This window comes from Brachyhypopomus gauderio, chromosome 4, assembly GCF_052324685.1.
Source record: "Brachyhypopomus gauderio isolate BG-103 chromosome 4, BGAUD_0.2, whole genome shotgun sequence".
Taxonomy (NCBI): domain Eukaryota; kingdom Metazoa; phylum Chordata; class Actinopteri; order Gymnotiformes; family Hypopomidae; genus Brachyhypopomus; species Brachyhypopomus gauderio.
The window spans coordinates 286515-309102 of NC_135214.1; the positions used below are offsets into that span (position 1 = coordinate 286515).

Genomic DNA, 22588 nt, shown 5'->3' on the forward strand with positions numbered 1-22588 from the left:
CCTAATGGCCTGTGACCTATGACCTATGACTTTGAAGGCAGAAACCCTTTTTTTAAATGAATACAACAGCTTAGTTGTCTGAACATAAGGGTTTATTGGACTGTGGTCTTCACACGGTGATCTCTGAATAAAAGTGTTCATGTCTGCCTCTTTGATTGAAATATTTGCTTTAATATAAGTGTTTTCATCCATGTCAGATAAGTCATTTAAAAACTATAAGACATTTAATCATTTTTTTCCCACCTACCTGGACCATTTCAGTAACTAAATTTGATCCTGCTCTGTATTTCAGAGACTTAAATCCTATTTATTATATCAGGTTTGGTGGTGTGTAGGAGCAGCACTCTGCCATGTTACTGGATGCATTTAGTGCTATTAGACCATACGTGCCAAACATCATCAGTTTGAATGAAGCGTGCTCCGAGTTGTTTATTATTTTCCTTTTTGCAGAGAATGATCTGAGCACGTGCTAAATTTAACAACTCCTTTCACCGTGATGTTTTCAGCATCGTCTGGCCTGTTTGTGAACGGTTCACCCCTCCATTCTCCGTCAGTAGAGAAGAGCAGCGTTGCGAGGAGGTGCATTTGCTGTGATTCCAACGATACAAAAACTACGAAGCTACGTAATTTTTTACTATAGGTCATGTGGGAGGCTAGCGGCTCAAACACTTGGGCTAAACTATAATGTAGAATCACAGCTTCGCTGAAGTGTTCAACTTTTACCCTGTAGATGATTGGTGGGCTACAGAATGATGTATACTGTATGAGTCAAGGTGTCGTTAGTTCAGATGTGGGTCACCAAGTAAAGAGCATTAATCAGAGGTACATGCTACGCCAGGTCAATGACACCTGCTGTGGGCTCAGACAGCACTGCCATCTTCCATTTAACACTCAGCGGGTCTCCTCTGGCAGGCCAGAGTCGAAGCTGCGATGCCTTCGGTGAGCAGGAGCAATTGATATGCATGGATAATCACTAGATGCCACATCATCGCTGTCTCTCCAACTGCGCTGGCTTGCATGATTCTATAGCGTATCAGCGCTTTAGCGATATTAGGACCATCAGCAGTGGCCCACGGCGGAGGTGTTGGTGCTGGTGGTTGGAGATGGGCGATCGGACTCTTAATGCACAGCTGGATTCCTGGAACCCTTTTGAAATTTTTTGCTTCAAAACGAACGTGACTGTGGCAACGCATCAAGCTGGAAGCACGTGTCATGCCTTAAATAAGAGTGGGCTTGAATCACACTTTTTATGCAAACACCTCTCCTTTGTGATTTACTGTTGGCACTCTCGGTGAAACTGATATTCGGGTTTGTTGTTGTGACTAATTCCTGGCACTTTTGAGCAGGACCAGATGCTAAAACAAGCTCTATTGGCTAAAATGAACTAACCGATTCACTCTTTTCCAGTGTTCCTGGTACATACATAATGTCCCTTGTAAAACTAGCAAACCTCAACAAGGGTTCAAGGGTTCCTTTAGAGCAGTGATTCTCAACTGGTGGGTCGCGGACAGCTTGAAAAAAATAAATAATAGGTTATTCTTCTAATTTTGTACTCGTCTTTTATCTTGAATAAAGACAAAGACCCATACCAGGGCTCCAGACTGCAACTAAAATGATCGCAATCGCGACAAGAAATATTAATTTGCGAGTAATATAATTATTTCTCTCGCCAGTGGCGACACGTGATACAACAGCATTATTTTTTAATGGGATTTTTTGTCCTCAACATGCGTTAGCATGTTGAAAATGGCCAAGTGAAAAACCCATCTACATCTCTGTCGGACCATAAGAGGACACAGTCCTTTATAACTGTACATAGTTTTAAGGTAATTTTATTGGTATCAAAATCACTCATATGCATACTAGTAAACTTGATAAAGTTGGTTTCACGTTCGCTGCGCACTGTTTTTTGCAATAATTTCAATAGCTTTTAAACAGTCCATCTAAGACCACCAAAGAAGTTGTATGTCACGTCCAGCCCCTCCCTCCTCCCTGGTCCCGCCTAGCTTCCCCGTTCCCATGGTTTCTCCCACTGTCTGCCACGCCCCTGCCCTCATTGTTCTCTCCTGTGTCTCGTTTCACCGTCATGTTGTCTGTGTATTTAAACCCTTCCGTGCTACACCCTCGTGTTGGTCATTGTTTGACCAAAAGCAACTTAACCACATTTACAAGGAAGAGAAAGACATCAGGCATGTTGGACGACAGAGATCCTAAATAACAGCTGACCTGATGTGAGTGCTTATTAGTTTATATTATGGCACCTAGAAAAAGTTATTGGCGCCTGATTTTTTCCTTTTAGGACCTACTGGTCCTTGAGTAATTTTTTTGTCTGGAGCCCAGCATGCAAACTAATCTTGTTGCCATGGTAACCATCAATTTTTTGTAACATTTGTACTGTATAAAACTGGGTCATGACTTAATGACAATGTGAAAATGTGAGGCCGGGCTGAGACCAGTTGAGAACTCCTGCTTTAGAGGCTCCTGTCAGACCATTTAAGGTATTAAAAACTTGAATACTCAACAACCAACACAAGGGTCTTGTCTGCTGTCCCTTAGTTCACCTGACCCAAAAGGGTGTAAAGTAACCTCATAATAGCAGAACACAGTCATCTTCTGTGGACTTAAGTGCTGTAAAGTTCTGTGGATAATTTCATAGAAACCAAAAAAAATCAGTTACTGAGTTACTAAGTTTTGATAATTTAAGAATGTATTAAAAACTTTTAGTTCTTAACACAGCTGCATGATGTCTCCAATTTGAGAATATCGCCGTGTGATGTGTTTTCAGAAGTGTCACCTGCATACGCTGTGTTGCCATGGCGCTGGGGAAGAAGGGGTGTGTTTTAAATGCTAATCATTATCTTACCCCAGCAGATCAAATAACCTCAGCAATATAATGAGGTGGAATTCACTGAGCGGCACGTCAGTTTGATCTGGGGCATATGCTGTCTGCCCCACTGATTTAAGCACTGAGCAGTGTGTCCACATGTCATAATGGACAAAGTAGTGAGGGTGGACTACTCTGTTCACATTCAGAGGTAGAACACATTCTCTTTCTGCAGAGAGCGCAAGTCTACCATAAACTGCATTAAATCTTGTTTAGTTTTTTGCTTTTGCCTATTTCACTGTACATTTAGTAAAACAAAACTTTCCACTAAACTCTTGCATTATGTAGTCATAGTTGAAAACGTATGTGATGTATATATTAACATAGTTTAACACCTTTGAATTAGTGGTACAGTAAGCTCATCAAACACAAATTAATCTATGTTTAATGTAACTTGCATTTAATGGATATAAGGGCTGTTGTAGTTTAAGGTAGTTTAAGTTGCTGTGCACATTGGGCCATAAAGCAGGTGGAGTCAGCGGGAGCAATTCTGATTCGCTGTTCTTTCATTCTGAGTCTTTGTTCTCAGCAGTTATTACATTTGTTCCAAACAGCTATTATATTCCAACACATTAAATAGCAAAAATTATGGTCTAAGGTCGGATTTAATAATGCACTCTTAAATCATTAAGATTCTCTTAGGGAGTGTTGTCTGAGCATTCTCGTCACTTATCAGTGTCTAATGTTTTACGTGTTATTCTGTCTCATACGTCACAACTGCTTTTTGGAGCCGTTTGGCCAGGTTCTGTTCAGATCCTTTTTTGCACAGGGCTTTTTATCAGAGCTATTGCCAAAAAGCAGCTTTACGGACACGGGCAAATGCTCTTTAGCTGAGGTCAACAGTGGTGAGAAAATCTACCAGGGAATGAAAGTAATCAAGAAACCTAAAAATGAAACTCATCCACATCTGCACAGGTCAGGACCCCCTGATTGTTAATGACTTAAATGGAATAAATCCTACCTTATAAATCCATCATGAGTGGAATGTGGTCTAATAGTTTAAGATAACAGTGGGAAGTGCTAAGACCTCACGAGTTCCTTAGCCCTGGAGAGCTAACCCTTTCTCACCAGGTCGTATTAGGGTTATTCATCTAATACTCGTTTAATACCTCCACCTGGCTATGCCCAGAATATAATGGCTGTGGATGGTAATAACATAGCCACTTGGTAAACATGTCAAGCAATAAATCAGTATGTACCATGCTCACACAAAGTGTTTGCTGCATCTTTGATGTAGTTTGGCAACTTCAAAAAATTTTTTATTTTTGTTTACATTTTCAAAAAACGTGCACGCATACGTAGACGCATACATGCATGAATTTACTCCTAGACTACATACACACCTGTAATACATATACATGCATGCATGAATTTACTCCTAGACTACATACACACCTGTAATACATATACATGCATATGTCTCACCTGAAGTATCCAATAATGAGGATGGCTATCAAGAGAGATCCAAAGGACGCCGAGTAACCCACAGTGTACATGATGTGAAGTCTCTCGAAAAAGACTTGCTGTAGACACAAACGGAGTTCTGTTTGTCAGGTGCTTTATGCACAGTTGGACGCTTTGGCTAGCGGCCTGTAAAGCAGAATGTTTTGTGTAGTGCATCTCACGCGCTCTTTATTTGCTCCAGGGGACTTTATGCACTCTGTATAGTTGGCCCATGTTTTATTCACGCCCTCTCCAAGCACCCAGGAGCTGTTGGAATCACACTTCCTGTAGGCACTGCCTGCAAGAGTGAAACAGAGTAATGTATAGTACGAAAAATTCAGCAAATTCGAGATCCAGTTTAATCTGATGTATCAGCACCAAAGGCCCATAAAACCCTCACAGCTGTTCCAAATTCCAGGCCTCACAATTTGCCTGTTCCCAACTCTCACCCAGGGCAAGTTTCCAGACAACTCTACACTGCTCTCATACCTGCATGGTTGAAATCGTAGATGTATCTGGGACACGGCACTTTGGTCACAGTTCCAGGGTGTCCTTCTGGCCAGCAGATCAGACCGTCCCATTCTGGAGGACAGGTGTCCACTTTTTTTCCAAGGTACAAAAAAGTATCATTACTGATTACTGTCATTTTCACATAAAGTAACTGAGTATAAAATGGGTTTTATCTAGGTTCAAAGATCAAGACTTTCTTAAAGAATGAAGTTGAATGAAGTTGAAAAATTAGATGAATGATACCTTTAATAAAAATTGAATATCCACATTTCTTATAATATCAGTAGTGTACTGAAAATGTGGTAAGATGAAAGTGGAATATGGGATAAAGAGATACACACACACACGTACAGGCTCCATCTTATCTACTCCTGTCTATTTTACTATGAAAGAGTTTTTTTCAATTCTGTACGGATGTGTTTTAGATATTTTTTTTCAAATTCTGAACTCAGTAATAGGAATGTTAATGTTCTTTTTCAAATCAAACATTTATAATGCAAATGTAATGTTTGAACCCTCACATCTTGCGTTCAAAAACTTTATTATGCCTCCAAACCACTGACATTACCAACTTCCAGCGAGTCCCATTCCAGCAAGTGAAACACAATTCATTAAATATAAAATTAGTAGCATTATTTGGAGAACAGAAAACTTCATTTGGCAACTGGATGACTGGCACACTCCTCAGTTTGATTTGCTTTGTGTCTTGGGGTCGTGCTGATTCTTGTTTTGACCTTTCTGATTTGTTGCTGCGTGTAGGTTTGTCTTTCACTACCCCTGTTATGCTGTCTGCTGTTTTCCTAATATTCTGAACACAGCAAGCATGTTTCTGTTTTAGACGTCAGATATTCTAAATGGTTCGTTTTACTCTGTGATATTCCTGATTTTATTTTAACTACTTGCATGCATGTTTTATTCATAGCTTATTCAAGACTTCATTATGCACTCAGACCTCAAAGTCACATGTTTGATGATGTCAAGTGGGTCACAAGATGGACAAACTCATTCAGTTTGTCTGATTTAAAATATTAAATCATAACGCTGTTATTGATCGTGACTCAGAGACACACATGCGAACCATGAGTCCAGTCCAATGCGGGATTTATTTGTTCTTGAACAAAACAAAGTAAAAATGAATCATTAGGAGGAACAAAGAGGAGAACAAGACCACTGAACACTAGTCATTAAAAAAAGGAAAATGACAATGGCAAAATTGCAGAAATCAACTTAGCATGCATAGTAAAGGAGCAAGCAGGCTAGCATAACACGAAGGGCCAAGCAGACTAGCATAACATGAAGGGCCAAGCAGGTTAGTATAAACGTGAAGGACCAAGCAGGCTAGCATAACATGAAGGGCCAAGCAGGTTAGTATAAACGTGAAGGACCAAGCAGGTTAGTATAAACGTGAAGGACCAAGCAGGCTAGCATAACATGAGGAAGGACCAAACAGGCTAGCATAACGTGAAGGGCCAAGCAGGCTAGCATAACGTGAAGGACCAATCAGGCTAGCATAACGTGAAGAACCAAACAGGCTAGCATAACGTGAAGGGCCAAGCAGGCTAGCATAACGCTAAGCAATGACAGAGGGAAAAGGAGCAGTTTACAGTTTTTCTCAGTCGGTTTGGTTCATTTCTCAGATCAGAATTGAAATTCTCAAAACAGTTCATTCAGTCTCCACATCTCCTTGTCACTTGTGCACATCATAATTGAATTTCTCCTTGTGTGTCTCCTTTTGTACATATTGCAAATGGACATGGGCAGTTGTCTGTTGTTTTTTACATTATGTGTTGCTTATGTCATGTTTATCAAAATGTGTTGTATGGATTGGCTGTTGAATTGTCTTACCCTCCCAAACATTTAGTCTTTAGGTCATCGCCTAGGTCATTATATGCAAAAGTGCTGAACATGTTGTCATAATCTCTACGGCATCATTTTACATTTATTTAGTTAATTTTTGTGTTACATTTTGGTAATTTATCCTAATTTGATTAAATTGTTTGCAAGTGAACATTCAGTTACAGTAAGAAAGGGAATTGGTGAAGGCTTAGATCAACCAATGGTCTCAACCACAGGTCAGAGGTGCGTCTCATGAACCTTTACTGTAATTGGCAAACATTTATAGACGCTAAACACGGCAGTATCACAAAGTCTCATAATGGAAAGACAAGGCCATGTATAGGGTGAACAGTCAATAGGAGAAGTAAGACTGGTGTAGAGGGGTAAGACTATATGGTGTAGATGGGTAAGACTGTGTGGTGTAAGGCTGAGGGGACAAAACAGTGAAATACAGTAAGGGCAACAATTGTGGACCATGTTTTACATGTAAGTCATGGTCTCACAATGGCTGAAGCTGGTTGCTGGGTGCAGCCGAATATTGGAAGATCAACTGTCTTCAATCGTTCAAACATTTCATAGAGAAAACATGTATGTAATTCAGAAATGTGCTCTCTGCTGTAATGCTGCACATTGACATACTTTCTAACATGTTATTCTTTTTTTTTTTGCATTTTTGCAAAACCATATAGGATATCAAGACTAGCTCATAGTGGTAGCAGAGGTTCAATTTTCACACAGCAAGAGGAGGCTGTATGTGCTCAGGTTGTTTTGAATGTGTAGAATAAGATTCTAATTTTGCAGTTTTTCCAGTCAGTTGTCTGTCTTTTCTGAATTTCAGTCAGTGTTTTTGTCAACAAATTGCAGTGCGAACAATAACGTCAAACAATATTGCTGTACAAATTTGATTCCAGTCCAATTTCTTGCTATCAGTCTCCCACATACAGTCATGTGTAACTGTGTTCCGTCTGTAGTTTTGTGTGTATGTGTGTACCATGTATTTGATATACCACAGAATGTGCAGCGTTCTTGAAATCAAAAGCTTAGCTAGTTTCCATCAGAATATACAGTCTACAATGACTGTGACTTATAGTTGCACTGACAACATGACTAAGTATTTTGACTGCCTTGTTCATAGGCAATGGCACACAGACTAGATATTCTGATGGCACTGACAAATCGACTGACCTAAATATTTGATTTTGGGGCAAAAACAATGAATTTTGAGTGAAGTATCTGCTTTTGCAGGTATTTCATTGAGTTTTGCTGTTTGCACTAACTGTTTTGAGAAATGCACTAGTTGTGATGCTAATGTAAAGCATGATGTGAGAAATGAACCAAACTGACTGGGAAAAACTGTAACATATGCAGGTGATAAGTGTCAGGTGAGCAGTTAGTATTTGGGGGTGAGTAGTGGCCACTCTAGTGAGTAGGGGTGAGAGTCTCCACTCTAGCACACATGTGACTGTAATTGTGGGTATAATCAGATAAGTATTACAAGAATGGGAATCACCAACAATTAGTCTACATAACATTAAAAAATAAACACAGTATCCTAAATTTTGTCTCAATAATAATAATAATAATAATCTTTATTTGTATAGCACCTTTCATATATAGGCTACATGCAACTCAAAGTGCTTTACAGAATAAATAAAAAAGAAACATTAAAAGGAAGCAAAGATAAGAAAAAACTTAATAAAATTATGTAATAAAGTGACAAATTTCAAAATAGTAGACAACATAATGTAATAAATGTAAATAAGATGGCAAAATCGTCACGGTGGGGAGGCCGGGTCGCCACCAGAGGGCGCGTGTCTCAGCTCACACTCCCTCACAGCACACGTCCCCGAGCACCAAACCACTCCCTCTGTCCCAATCACCACAGTACTAGTACCTGTTCCCCATTATGTTGTGCACACTTTTTAAACCCGCAGGTCGGTCTGTCCAGTGCTGCACATTGGCCCGATTGGAAGCTCAGCGCTTGACCTGCTCTCCTCTGTGTGCACCTTTGAATCCCAGGATGCTGAGATAGTTTACTGCCCTGCAGATCTTTCTGTTTTCTGTTTGCTATTGTAATTATTTCATATGGAAATAAAGACCCTCGCAGGTTTTGAAACTCTTCTTGAAGCTGTGCGGGGATGAAATGCCTCTGAGCTCTTCAGGAAGAGAGTTCCAGAGCCTTGGGCCATAGTGGCTAAAAGCACCCTCGCCAATCTTTAATTTAATTGCTTTAATACAAAGCAAAAACAAAACAATGACTTGGTCTTTAGTTCTTGGAACACTTTAATGTGACATGTTCCCCAGTAGTCAAGCTGAATGCCTTTACAACCACAGACAGCCTGCGACAACCGTCGCAGAGATGTTGGAAGGAAATCTCTTAATGTGATGTGTAACGTCGAGCAGCTGACAGGAGACCGAGCACACACTGAGAAGAGCGAGATTCATTAGGAGTAAATCCATAACCATAGAAGGCTCCTGAGTCCGGAAACCGGAAAATCCTTGAAAATCTAGATGAACAATACAAATGCAAGACAAGACACAGGCTTGGAAAACCAGCAAACAAGGACACGTTAAATACACCAGGGCAAGACGACAGGGTGATGATGGGTGATGGTGATGAGACTGAATCAGCTGGGCCTGTGACTAGACAGGGAAAAACACAGCACTGAAATACACAGACTAATGAGAAACAAGGAACAGGTGAAAACGATGAAGGAACAGAGGTCAAACGAAAACAAGGAAGCACATGGACACCAAAACATGGAACCAAACCAAACCAGGTGTTGTCATGGGAACTGCAACACCAGGAGAGTGCCAACCGATCACTCTCACAGTGTAAAAACAATAACAGCGTTGTGTTACAAACATGTTCGTTTGTATCATTGTTATGGTATCTTTGTTGTATAATCTCATATAAAGCAGACATCAATAAAAAAAACACTACATAGTCGAAAAGACAATTTTGCTGTCATCTTGTTCATTGTGATGTAATAAATATGTAACACAGTTTCATTGTTTCAGAACAATGTCAAATGGACTTTATTGTGACATCATCCGATAAAGAAAGCAACATTTCCAAAAATGGTCCGCAGCTGTCTTCTTAAACTGCTAACACATGAATATGGATACAGTGCCAGCATCTCTGAATCGATGCTTTTCTGAAAAAAAAACTCCCTCTGGTCCCGCTAATAGAAAGTGTGCTGTTTTCTTGCCTTAAAATACCTGAGGGGACCCAACAGGTCTCTGAGCACAATGACAAGAATTCACTGTTTTGGCAAGAGCCAGTTACAAATGTTGCAATCCCCATTTGGAACCTTGGAGGTGCCTTTCTGTACCTTCAGACCACAGCTACATGACGGGAAGGCAACTTGGGCCTTGGGGTTCACAGTCTCTTCCATCCATTTCCATTGGAACAAGGCATGCCTGCAAGGCAACATGTCACTGCCTCAGCGTCCTGGCCTGTCAGCGGTGAAATGTTCTTTGTACATTAGCAGGTCATGCGGTCCCACTCTCTCCTCTGCTGCACTTTAAAATCCATAATTGAGTCCAAGACACTTTGCCGTTAAATATATGCTTCAGTGTGTGTTTATGTTGTCGCTGTTCGTTATGTCATGCACAATTAATAGCTGTCCAGACTAATTTAATTATTGTGTTTATCTAATTATTGTTGTGGTCGACTTTAGGGTTGAGACTTTCCATGCAACAAACAAAGTACGTTTCCAAAGTGTGTACTCAGTAAAAATGAACCCAGCCCATAATACTTTCTACATAGTTTATATATGAAGAGATATAGGTACAAATTACAGTGTAATACAATACAAGGTTTCCAGAGAAACAGAACATTTCAGACAAAGGCTCACCACATTTCACCACACTGGTTGTCTAATGATCACTTTGCTTGCACAGCTGATGAAGGCCCTCCATGGAAATGTACTGTTGCTCTGGAAACATAGTGTACTAAACTACACAATATCTACATCTTTATCTACAGTACAGCTCAGTTCCTCCCTGGAATTATGTTCAGAAAACAAGGGTGGATTATAAGAAAGGTCTTAGCTTAGTCTTAGTCTTTATTTCCTGGACAACACATTGAACACACATATTCTGAATACCTATTGACCAGTTATCATATTTTTAAGTCTCTCTGTAAATTCAGACTATCAGTGTTCTAAGAGGATATCATATTCCTGAATTATTACACACAGTTTGGTATATTGGCATATGGAGAATTGGTTCAGTAGATCTAAATCGTCAGCGAATTATTCACAATATAGAAGCAAGAGCACTCACTAGGTCAAAGAGACAATCTTACATAAGCGCCTTACTGAAATCTCTCCACTGGTGTCCTTTGTATAGAATCATACTATTTCGTATAGAGCATTGTATGGTAAGGTCTGTGTGTCTCACTCACTCTCTCTCCTAATGTAGCAGAATGTTCTCAGATCATGTGACCCAGGTCACATGTTCCATGATCTTGCCCGTGGACTTCTCTAAAGAGCATGTGCGGTGGTGGGAGCTAAACTGTGGAATGCTTTGCCTACTTCTAAGAGGCTTGCAGTCTTTATTCACGTGTTGGGGTTTTATTGTTGTATCTTATCATTTGTCCCACTATTCTGTAATCTGACTGTATTTATTTTAGATTTATTAATTCATGCTGTGCATTTCATATTCCTGTTAGACACAGGAAACATGGAAATCATAGCATAAGAGCCCAAATATTCAATATGGTGGTACCAATATGGCATGTAAGCAAACCAATGCCACTAAAGGGCAGGTTTGGGTGGGTTGGTAAGAGGGCGTATGCAGATGATATGAGAGAAATGTATGATTCAGCGTGTGTGTGTGTGTGTTCCTTCATGTTGACCCTTACCTGCAAGGTTGTGTGCAGACACTGTCTGGAGACATTGCATTTTGGCGTCCAGCAGCATGTGCACCTGCTCCTCAGCAGTGATCTCTCCATCTGACCCTGCCTGGGGAAACACAGCAGCTTTCAGCTCACCCACCAGCGGTCAGAGTTCAGAGGTCAGCCCTGTCTGTACCGCACACCGAGGGTTGCACTCCATCACAACCGGCTCTGGAAATACTGTAATTAGCACGTGATGACAGGCTCTGTAGGTAGACGGACCAGAACAGAGCTGGTTCTTCTCGCTTATCCAACCATGAACTATAAAATCGAAGTCGTGTTACTCTAGATATTAGACATGGGGTGAAGATTAGTCTGAGATGTTGAAGCATAACCATGCTACAGAGGTCGGGTCTATCTTCATCCTGTCGATACACAGCACATTACACCTATATCTGTTAACCTACACTTTACATTACACCACCACCCTAACCATAGCTATCTTCTTGATTACATTATAAGGCAGTAAGTAGTGTTTTACCAAGAGTGTTTACTTCAATCCAATACACCAACGAATACATGTACACCACATATTCATTTCCAAATTCTTCCTAAGATAAAACATTAAAACTGTGTTATTTAAAAATTCTATGAAGTTATTGTGTTTGTTTATTTTGACCAGTTGTTGTTTTCTCCATATCAATGCTCTAAATGACAATAAATGTATTTTACAATAATTGACATAATGAAACAGAAACCCAATTTACTCAAATAAATTGCTATCAACAGTAAAACCAATAATTGTGCATTAGTGTCTTAATGCCTATTTGCATTGCCAGTTGTTGCTATGGCAGCAAATACATGAAGGAACCCAAAGATGACTCACTGTTCTACACACTCAGAACTTTAGGACTCCATTAATGTTATGATTTAAATATTTACTTTTTATAACAAACTGGCTTCACCTCCCAGAATCTCTTTGATTGCACAGCTAATTTTACACTTCTTGCAATCCTCCAGGATGATGCAGACACTACATCCCCTTTAAAGGAGTCCCTACTCATCTCCTACAAACACCACAGAAGTAGCAATGACATCATTCAAGTGAAATAAATGCCCAGCCAGATTATAACAGTGGAACTGTAGCCAACAAGCGCCTTACATTTAAATGTATTACAGTAACATAGCCAATTAAATGACTAAATAAATAATGTCTGTTGCATTAAAGAAAAATAACAAATCAACACTCTCAACTTTAGAACCTCTATAGATTGTCTACTGTTCTGAACATAAATTGGTTTACTACTAGAACTACTACAACTATATAGGCTATAAGAAGACATGAGTCTAGTTCTACATGCTAAATATAATTATTTTTAATTTATTTGGGCACATGGACAATTCTTAAGATGACTATTATTTCACATCATTAAATGATAGCATAACTGCCCTGATAATACACCTTAGTCACCATATATTAGAAAGCAACTTCAGCTGTGTAGTGCCAACCTGTAATACAACCTCAGCTCTGGCTTTCATATGACAGGAACACCATGAACTCATTAGGGCTGAAGATTCCTGCTAGCGTGTTTCATTCAGTCCTCACGCTTGATAGATGCTCCTGGTGTTTGACCAAGGCTCCCGTTCTAATGAAGTCTGAAGATCAGCAGGGTCTCTGTTAAATATGGCCATGCCAGGAGCACATTCAAGCCTTCTCTGCATTTGCTCAAGACTTGCAAAATAAACGCTAATTCAAATATGAACAACTCAATTACCTGTTGGGCTCCAGAACATCCTAACATATTCAAAACGAGGTCATAATCATATATTGATTGATTGATTGATTGATTGATTGATTGATTGATTGATTGATTGATTGATTGAACGAACGAACGAACAAACGAACAAACGAATGACTGAATTATTGATGGTTTGATGGACAGATTGATTGATCTTTCTTGTTTTTCCCTGTCTCCCTAGTGTTTCCATAAACTCCCACACACTGTCTGAAATAACCGGACCAAGATGCCACCCACTGCATATTGCATAGAAGCAGTTGATAGGAGTCCAGGTTTGGCCACAGCACTGAACACTGGCAGGATAGAGAAACTCATCCGTTCCATTCAAACTTAGAGTCAAACTTGGATCCTCGACATAAGATGCCACTCTTTGAACACATTATCACCCTATTAATAATGTTTTCAGGGGGTTTAATCTCACTGCTTATCAAGTGTTTAATGATATTTAAGTTACATCATGAGCTTATTTCATGGGTTTTCCAGTACTGAGAATGCATGGTGCTTCACAGATGAAGTCTGTGGACAAAATCTCTGTACTCTTCAATGTAATAGAGCTGCTCGACAGGACAAGACCTGTGATGGCAATCATGTTCAATATCTTATTTCTACAGCTTATTCACTGCATTTTTGTTGTTATGTGCTATTGATCTTCATAGCATACCCTTTCGAAATGGGCGTTTTCTAACAGACTAATATGGACAGGAAAAATCAATATCAAAACAGCCTGGCAGGCCATGTCTAAATTATTCATGGCTGTCTGATCTGGCCTATCTGAAGGAAAATTCCCCATGTTATATTATCTTTATTGGTTATCTGATCGTTGTGTTGAAGTGCTCCTGCAGGAAATTAGCACCACACACATTTTGTTTTTTTCCATTTTGCTGAATGCAGTAAAAGTGCTTGTTTAATACAACCACCCACCATGGAGATGACAAGCAGACACTGGTGTTCATGTTTAAATTTGTGCATGGTGGCCTATGACAACAGGCTTATACATGCATGCATAGAGACGAGAGAGAGAGAGAGAGAGAGAGAGAGAGAGAGAGAGAGAGAGAGAGAGAGAGAGACAGACAGAGAAAGGGAGAGAGAGAGAGAGAGAGAGAGAATCTTAATTTGCTGTGCAAGAGCATCTGAAATTCTAGCAGATAAAACACATATTTTTTAATAACATAAATCAGTTGCACCTCCTCAAACTTCAGAAACACTTTGCTCAAATATATACACAAACACCTTGCTTCTATCAGGTTGGATTCCTTTTTGCCTCAGAGAATGCTGAAAACATTCCTCAAAGATCTGGGTCCACATTGACATGATAACATCATGCAGTTGAAGGTTTGTCAGCTGCACCTCCATGGTAGGACTCTCACATTTCACCACATTCCCATGGTGCTCTGTTGGATTGAGACTGTGGAGCCCATTTGAGCACATACATCTCCATACCTGGGTGGGTTGTAGTGTGCTTATTTGAGTTACTGTTGCCTTTTTCAGTTTTCCTTTGTAGAGTGCTTATTTGAGTTACTGTTGCCTTTTTCAGTTTTACTTTGACCTTTGGCATCAATAAGGCAGTAAACCTTAGAAATTGATATATGCAGATATATAATAAAAAACAAAGGGAACCCTTAACTTCACAGTGTAACTCCAAGTCAACCAAACACACTTCTATGAAACCAACCTGTTCAGTTAGGAAGCAACACTGATTGTGAATCAATTTCACCTGCTGTTGTACAAATGGAACAAACAACAGGTAGAAATGAGACAATTAGCAAGACCCCCCCTATAAAGGTGTGGTTCTGCAGGTGGGGACCACAGATCTTTTCTCTGTTCTCATCCTTTCTGGTTGATGTTTTGGTCACTTTGGCATTTTGTCAGTTCTCTCACCATAGAGGTAGTATGAGGCGGTGTCTACAACCCACAAACATTGCTCAGGTAGTGCAGCTCATCCAGGATGGCACATCAATGCGAGCTGTGGCAAGAAGGTTTGCTGTGTCTGTCAGCACAGTGTCCAGAGAATGGAGCAGATACCAGGAGACAGGCCAGTACACCAGGAGACATGGAGGGGGCCGTAGGAGGGCAACACCCCAGCAGCAGGACCACTATCTCCTCCTTTGTGCAAGGAGGAACAGGAGGAACAGTGACAGAGCCCTGCAAAATGACCTCCAGCGGGCCACTAATATCCATGTTTCTGCTCAAACTGTCAGAAACAGACTCCATGAGGGTGGTATGAGGGCCCGACGTCCACAAGTGGGGCTTGTGCTTACAGTCCAACACCGTGCAGGGCGATTGGCATTTGCCAGAGAACACCAAGATTGGCAGATTCACCATTGGCGCCCTGTGCTCTTCACGGATGAGAGCAGGTTCATACTGAGCACATGTGACAGGCGTGACAGTGAATGTACTCAAAATAATGAAATAACACATGGCTATGCTATGTTAAACCAAAATAAATGGCTTAATAAATGGCTGTAGATCATAATCAGGGGTGGAAAGTAATGAAATATATTTACTCACGTTACTGTAATTTAGTACTTTTAATGAGTAATTTGTAATTTACTGAGTAGATTTACTCTAGTAAATTTTGACCTAAGTAGTTTTACTTCACTACACAATACCCCTCACATTACTGAGTAAAAAAATATTGATGGTGATCAATTAAATGCGGGCAAAAATTTTAACTTCTGTGTCCCGGAACTGAAAGTCAATTATGTTGTCAGGGCTGACTCGGCTGCCGCTCCTCCTAACAACACTAGGGGCACCCGAGTCAGTCCTAGTCTCTCCAGGCGCAATCAGCAGTGATCTGTTTTAGCTGTCTCTATGGCTTCTTAAGGAAGCTTAGTGAAACGGATCACTGCTGAATCATTTTGGCTCGCCTTCACATCCTCAGCCCTTTCTCTGTGATCTCTGGTTGCATTTCTTGTGTTTAGGTGTCTCGCCACCATATGCTCTCTCTCGCTCTCTCTTGCTTTTCTACTACTTATTCGAGTAACTATCTCCTGCGCTGCTTACTAGCCTACCTCAAGTTTTATCTCTTCCTATCTGTTCTTAGTTTATTTTGGGAAGGGTTTTTTTTTGTTGCGGCGTTCTGCCTGCTGCCCCAGTTACTTTCCCAGGCAACCTAAGTTTCGTTTTCTCGTGTTGAGTTTTCTCCTCGTCTTTTCTGTTGCATTTTCACCCGTGTGTTTTGCGGTCGAGTTTATTTTATAAGCGTTGAGTTTATTCCACGTCTTGTGTGATTGGTTTTGCTGCTTATGTGTGTGTGTGTGTGTGGATGCACGCACACATTTTGCGTTTTGTCGGCACTTGGGTCTACTACTCTCTTGGTTGTGACGCGGTGTGTACTTGTTGGTACACCCAACGTAACATGCGTGGCACTTTATGGTACAGGTTGTGATTGTCCTTGTGCTGTGAGGAAGTATGTTCCTGAGCCCAGCTGACCTTTTGCAAGTGTGGATGTGCATTTATATACGCTTTGAAATCGATTAAAACAGCTTGTGCTGAATTTGATTCGACATTCTTTTTTGCATTAAATAACTGAAATTAACTAAGTAACTCAAATTACATTTTAAGTGAAGTAATTTTGTACTTTTACTTGAGTAAATTTTCAGATGGGTAATTTTACTTTTAATCTGAGTAGAATTTAGTCAAAGTAAAGATACTTTTACTCAATTACAATTTTTCAGTACTCTTTCCACCTCTGATCATAATGTTCTTCTGAGCCGCCCACTCCTGGACAGTTTGGGATGATGAGTCTGGATTCTCCTGGTGTTCTTAACCAGCTTCATGAGGCATTTGTCTCAGAATCAAATTTAAGCATAAACCATTAGCTAAAACTGCCTTTAATACTATGAAGAACACACATTCAGTCAGCAGTGTCCAAACTTTTGAATGGTACACAAGACATGTAGAAGCCAGGAGAGTAAAGAATAAAGCAAGTTCTCCCATGAGCCATCCAAAGTATCTTCTCAGTGACAGAGAAAGCCTCCCTCAATAGGATGTCCAGAAAGAGGCTCAAATATGACCTGGTCAGCTCCAGCACGCTAACATTACTAGACACATGGCTTGTCACATGTGTGGAGCACTGGCAAGAACACCTGACGAGCCAAGCACCTTTGAATGATACTGAATAAATATTTCTTATAGGCCCCACAATGATGCTCCTGTTGAATCCCATTATGGGTCATAATGGTCTCTCTGTTCTTTAGCTTTGCTTCATGGGTTCTTTCTATTTGGTGTGTAGTTGCTAAAAAAAGTTTGTGAGTCCCTTTGAATTACATGAATTTCAACACGATTGAAATTCTTCTGAGCCACAATAATAATAATAAAGACAATTGACTTCAACACACTACTCACACAGCACAGTGTTCATTGTTGCAGCTTTGTTGAAGCTTTGATTTAAAGAACAAAGTTCACGTATGGTGAAGGTGATCTCTAGGAAAATGGCAATTGGAGGGTAATTGGAGTCTTCTCATCAGGTCAAATGTCCATTTGATCTGCCCTGACACATAAAACAAATTTCAGTTGCCTCCTCTTCACGGCACAATTCTGTTGCAAAACTTGCCATACTAGAAATTGATCTTTGAATGGGCCTTGGCAAAAGTCGGTGGACAAAATTTTCCCTCCACCAACAAGCAGAACTGTAAACAACAATTCAAAAACTCCTGGTTTTTTACAGTTTTTCAAAAACTCCTGGTTTTTTACAGTTTTTCAAAAACTCCTGGTTTTTACAGTTTTTTACAACTGCTAACAAGTGTTTCCCAATACTTGAGATACATTTTCAAAACTCTAAACACAGCAACACATTTACCTCACACAAATAGCCAAATAGTCTCAAGTGCTGGTATGGTCCTTCACAAATGCCAGATTGGTCCCTATAACAGTGACCTCCTTCTTTCGTTTTTGAATGAACTCTACCAACAACTGGTTCCAGAAGCAGAAAGGGAACAGGTGGGAAGAAACACGAGGACATTTGTGATGGGACAATTTAGCATTCTCTCATTCTCATGTCATCACAAACTGGTTTATAGACCATCCAAGAGTGATGTCCCTTTTCCTCCCACCCTACTCTCCTTTCCTCAACCCCACTAAGGAAATTTTTTCAGTCTGGAGGTGGAAGGTGTATGATCATCGGCCCCATGACCAAATATCCCTCCTGGATGCCTAGGGTCATTGTATGGGAGCAACTATTTTAGAGGCTGGCAACACGGTACTGCGCTCGGCTATGTCGGGAGGTGACTCCCACTGACGTCAAGCTTAACATTTTTTGTTCCCGGACGGTAGGAGAGGTTAAGATTGAAGCGCCCGAATAACAAAGACCACCTGGCCTGTCTAGGATTCAGGAGCTTAGCCTGCTGGAGGTAGGCCAGGTTCTTATGGTCGGTCCACACAAGAAATGGATGCTTGGCCCCCTCCAGCCAATGCCTCCACTCCTCCAAAGCCAACTTAACGGCCAGTAACACCTTGTCCCCCACATCATAGTTCGGCCGGTGTCATACGATGCGAGTAAAAGGCACAGGGGTGAAGTTTAGGAGGAGTCCCGGTTCTTTGGGGGAGGACGGCTCCTGCCCCATAGTTGGATGCATCGACCTCGACCCCAAAAGGGAGCTCAGAGTTGGGAATACCAGGGGTGGAAAGTAACTAATTACATTTACTCACATTACTGTAATTGAGTACTTTTTATGAGTAATTTGTAATTTTCTGAGTAGTTTTTGAAATATGTAATTTTTACTTTTACTTGAGTACATTTTGACCCAAGTAGTTTTACTTCACTACATTTGAACGGCCTCAAATTACTGAGTAAAAAATATTGATGGTGAAAAATTTAATGCGGGCAGAAATTTAAACTTCTGAGTCCCAGAACTGAAGGCCAATTGCGTGGCCTTGCTTTGCGCGTGCCCTTTCCATTGTCTCATAATCAGGTCGTAATCTGGTGCACTTTTTTCCAAAAGGATGAGATTGTTCTATCTTTAAATCTTCTATCTATCAGGTTCTGTGGGATCCTGTGGACATTTTATTGTGAAAAGTGGAATCGTAATCTTTTGCCTGTGGGCACTGTATTTTGAATAGTTGGATCCTGTGAGCGTTTTAAATAGTGGAATCCTGTGCGCATTTTGTTTTATTTTGAGATGTGGGATCCTGTGGTCATTTTATATTTTATTTTGAGTTGTGGCAACCTGTGGGCATTTTATTGTGAATAGTGGGATCCGGTGGGCACTGTATTTTGAATAGTTGGTTCCTGTGAGCACTTACTTTTAAATTGTGGGATCCTATGAGTATTTTAAAAATGTGGGCATTTTATTGTGAGTAGTGGAATCCTGTTGCATTTTAGTTTGATTTGTGGCATCTTGTGGGCACTTAATTTTGTGTGCATTTTGTTTTTTGAATAATTTGTTATTTAAATGTCTTTATTCTTATCATAGTGTCAGGCATCCCAAGTTGCAAAAGTAGATTTCAGGGAGGTTACCCCCCCCCCCCCCCCCGGAGGTTAAGTTGTTGAAGGGGGGGGGGGGGGGGGGGGGGGCGAATATAAGTAAGTTGTTGAGCGGAGAACAGGCCAATCAGAACCCCCTCTCTCTCCTTCCCACTCGCGATTAGAGAAAAAAAAAGTCTGTTGCCTGTGTGCGCGTTTGTGTGGGTCACTCGTTCTGAATTCCGGGAGATTATATGTGACTCGCAGGTATCAGGGAGACACTACCGAAATGCGGGAGACTCCCGCAGCTTCCGGGAGACTTGGGATGTCTGTAGTGTTGTCCGTTGGACAATAGGACTGAAAATTGTTTGCACTTTATGGTACAGGTTGTGATTGTCCTTGTGCTGTGAGGAAGTATGTTCCTGAGCCCAGCTGATCTTTTTGCAAGTGTGGATGTGCACTTAAATAAACTTTGAAATCGATTAAAACAACTTGTGCTGAATTTGGTTCATGATTCATCCATGCATTAAATAACTGAAAGTAATTAAGTAACTTTTACTCAAATTACATTTTAAATGAAGTAATTTTGTACTTTTACTTGAGTAAATTTTGAGATGGGTAATTTTACTTTTACTCTGAGTAGATTTTAGGCAAAGTAATGATACTTTTACTCAATTACAATTTTTCAGTACTCTTTCCACCTCTGGGGAATACACAGGACCGGGAGTTCGGAAGTGAATTGTTGTTTTAGGTCATCAAATGACCACTGGGCCTCAGCAGACCAGATGAAGGGACCAGGCGTCTTCTGGGTAAGGGCTCTGAGAGGACCTGCTAGGGTGCTGAACCATTTAATAAAACGCCGGTAAAAAATTTCAAACCCTAGGAAACGCTGGACCAGACGGAGCAAAGTAGGGACCCGCCACTGAGCAACCGCTCGGACCTTGGAGGGATCCATAGCTAAGGTGTTCTGGACTATGCGATGCCCGAGGAACCCTATCTCTTGAACGTGAAACTGTGATTTCTCAAGTATCACATAGAGATGGTTCTCTAGTAGAAGTTGCAACACTCGTCTTACGTGTTTTATATGTTCAGACTTGGTGTAAACTTTTGTTGTAGATGTTACACTGAATCTAAAGTGGCATGCTATCATGATGGCATAAAGGAAAATGAACAGGTTGCCATTGCCATCTTCTTTATTAGAAGCCACATGTCCACAACAAGTCAGGGTGGCATCAGTAGTCCAGCTCACAACACTTAGTTCAGATGACACACAAAGTGAGCATTCCAATGGTCTATGCACCATAAATACAAGGCATTTGTCTGATGGTAAAAGGATAGTGGATATTTGATGGTGGATGAAGGAAATGACAATGGATGACGAAGGATGGTTTTCTATAGCAAACAAATACAAAACAAGAAATTAATACATCCACAACCAATCTAATTAAGCACTAAATACTTAGATAACAATCATCCCCAATCAAGAAACATAATACAATCTTACATAATAATGCATCCGGAATGAGAACAAACCTCCTGCCTTCTAACATATTTGGTGTGCACAATAAAAATGGCCTACTCTAGTCTTTTATACTCTATGTCCCACCCCTTTCCTGGAGCAAGAACTTCTGGGGTTTGGAGCAAAGACTTCTGGGATGCTGACATTAAGGCAATGTTTCACCAGATTAGACTCCTTCCTAAAGATAGACCTTTTACCAGGTTTCTATGGCGAGATCAGACCACTTATACACGCTTTTATTACTTCTAGACTTGACTACTGTAACTCTGTTTTAATTGGGCTCCCTATGAGTAGCCTCAAGAAGTTGCAGTATGTCCAGAATTTGGCAGCTAGACTAATCACGCGCACCAGGACATGGGAACACATTACCCCCATATTAAAAGACCTGCACTAGCTTCCGATTCATTACCGTATTCAGTATAAAATACTACTTTTGGTTTTTAAATCCCTGCATGGTTTGGCTCCTTGTTACCTTTCTGGCTTACTCTCTACATATACACCATCACGCTCACTTCGGTCTGCAGATGCTCACCTTCTATCCGTACGCACTGCAAAACTCAACACGTATGGTAGAAGAGCATTTAGTGTTGTTGGTCCTAAACTCAACACATATGGTAGAAGAGCATTTAGTGTTGTTGGTCCTAAACTCAACACGTATGGTAGAAGAGCATTTAGTGTTGTTGGTCCTAAACTCAACACATATGGTAGAAGAGCATTTAGTGTTGTTGGTCCTAAACTCAACACGTATGGTAGAAGAGCATTTAGTGTTGTTGGTCCTAAACTCAACACATATGGTAGAAGAGCATTTAGTGTTGTTGGTCCTAAACTCAACACGTATGGTAGAAGAGCATTTAGTGTTGTTGGTCCTAAACTCAACACGTATGGTAGAAGAGCATTTAGTGTTGTTGGTCCTAAACTCAACACGTATGGTAGAAGAGCATTTAGTGTTGTTGGTCCTAAACTCAACACGTATGGTAGAAGAGCATTTAGTGTTGTTGGTCCTAAACTCAACACGTATGGTAGAAGAGCATTTAGTGTTGTTGGTCCTAAACTCAACACGTATGGTAGAAGAGCATTTAGTGTTGTTGGTCCTAAGTTATGGAACTCTGTCCCCCTCTATCTCCGCACATGTACATCCCTAACTACTTTTAAGAAGCTCTTAAAAACTTACCTTTTTAGTATTGCCTTCTTAAATATGTAGGTTCACATGTGTATGTGTTTATGTACAGTGGGGAAAATAAGTATTTAGTCAGTTACCAGTTGTGCAAGTTCTCCCACTTAAACAGATGAGAGAGGCCGGTAATTGACATCATAGGTAGACCTAAACTATGAGAGACAAAATGTGAAAAAA

The 22588-nt window shown here is 40.5% G+C and overlaps 1 protein-coding gene and 1 long non-coding RNA gene across 3 annotated transcripts in view; one reads left to right on the forward strand and one right to left on the reverse strand.

Annotated features, from left to right (window-relative positions):
• Positions 1-22588, reverse strand: part of pth2ra (parathyroid hormone 2 receptor a) — a 78042-nt gene that overhangs the window by 47044 nt on the left and 8410 nt on the right. For both annotated transcript variants that reach the window (XM_077001304.1, XM_077001305.1), the window contains exons 2-5: positions 11544-11643; positions 4817-4927; positions 4510-4625; positions 4310-4407 (exon numbers count right to left, since the gene is read on the reverse strand). In XM_077001304.1, coding sequence (XP_076857419.1) covers positions 4310-4407; positions 4510-4625; positions 4817-4927; positions 11544-11643 — 425 coding nt within the window. The remainder of the gene's footprint in view (positions 1-4309; positions 4408-4509; positions 4626-4816; positions 4928-11543; positions 11644-22588) is intronic.
• On the forward strand, positions 2139-8701 carry LOC143511724 (uncharacterized). The gene is made up of 3 exons (XR_013130237.1): positions 2139-2231; positions 4781-4940; positions 8608-8701. It is a non-coding gene; the product is annotated as an uncharacterized LOC143511724 (long non-coding RNA).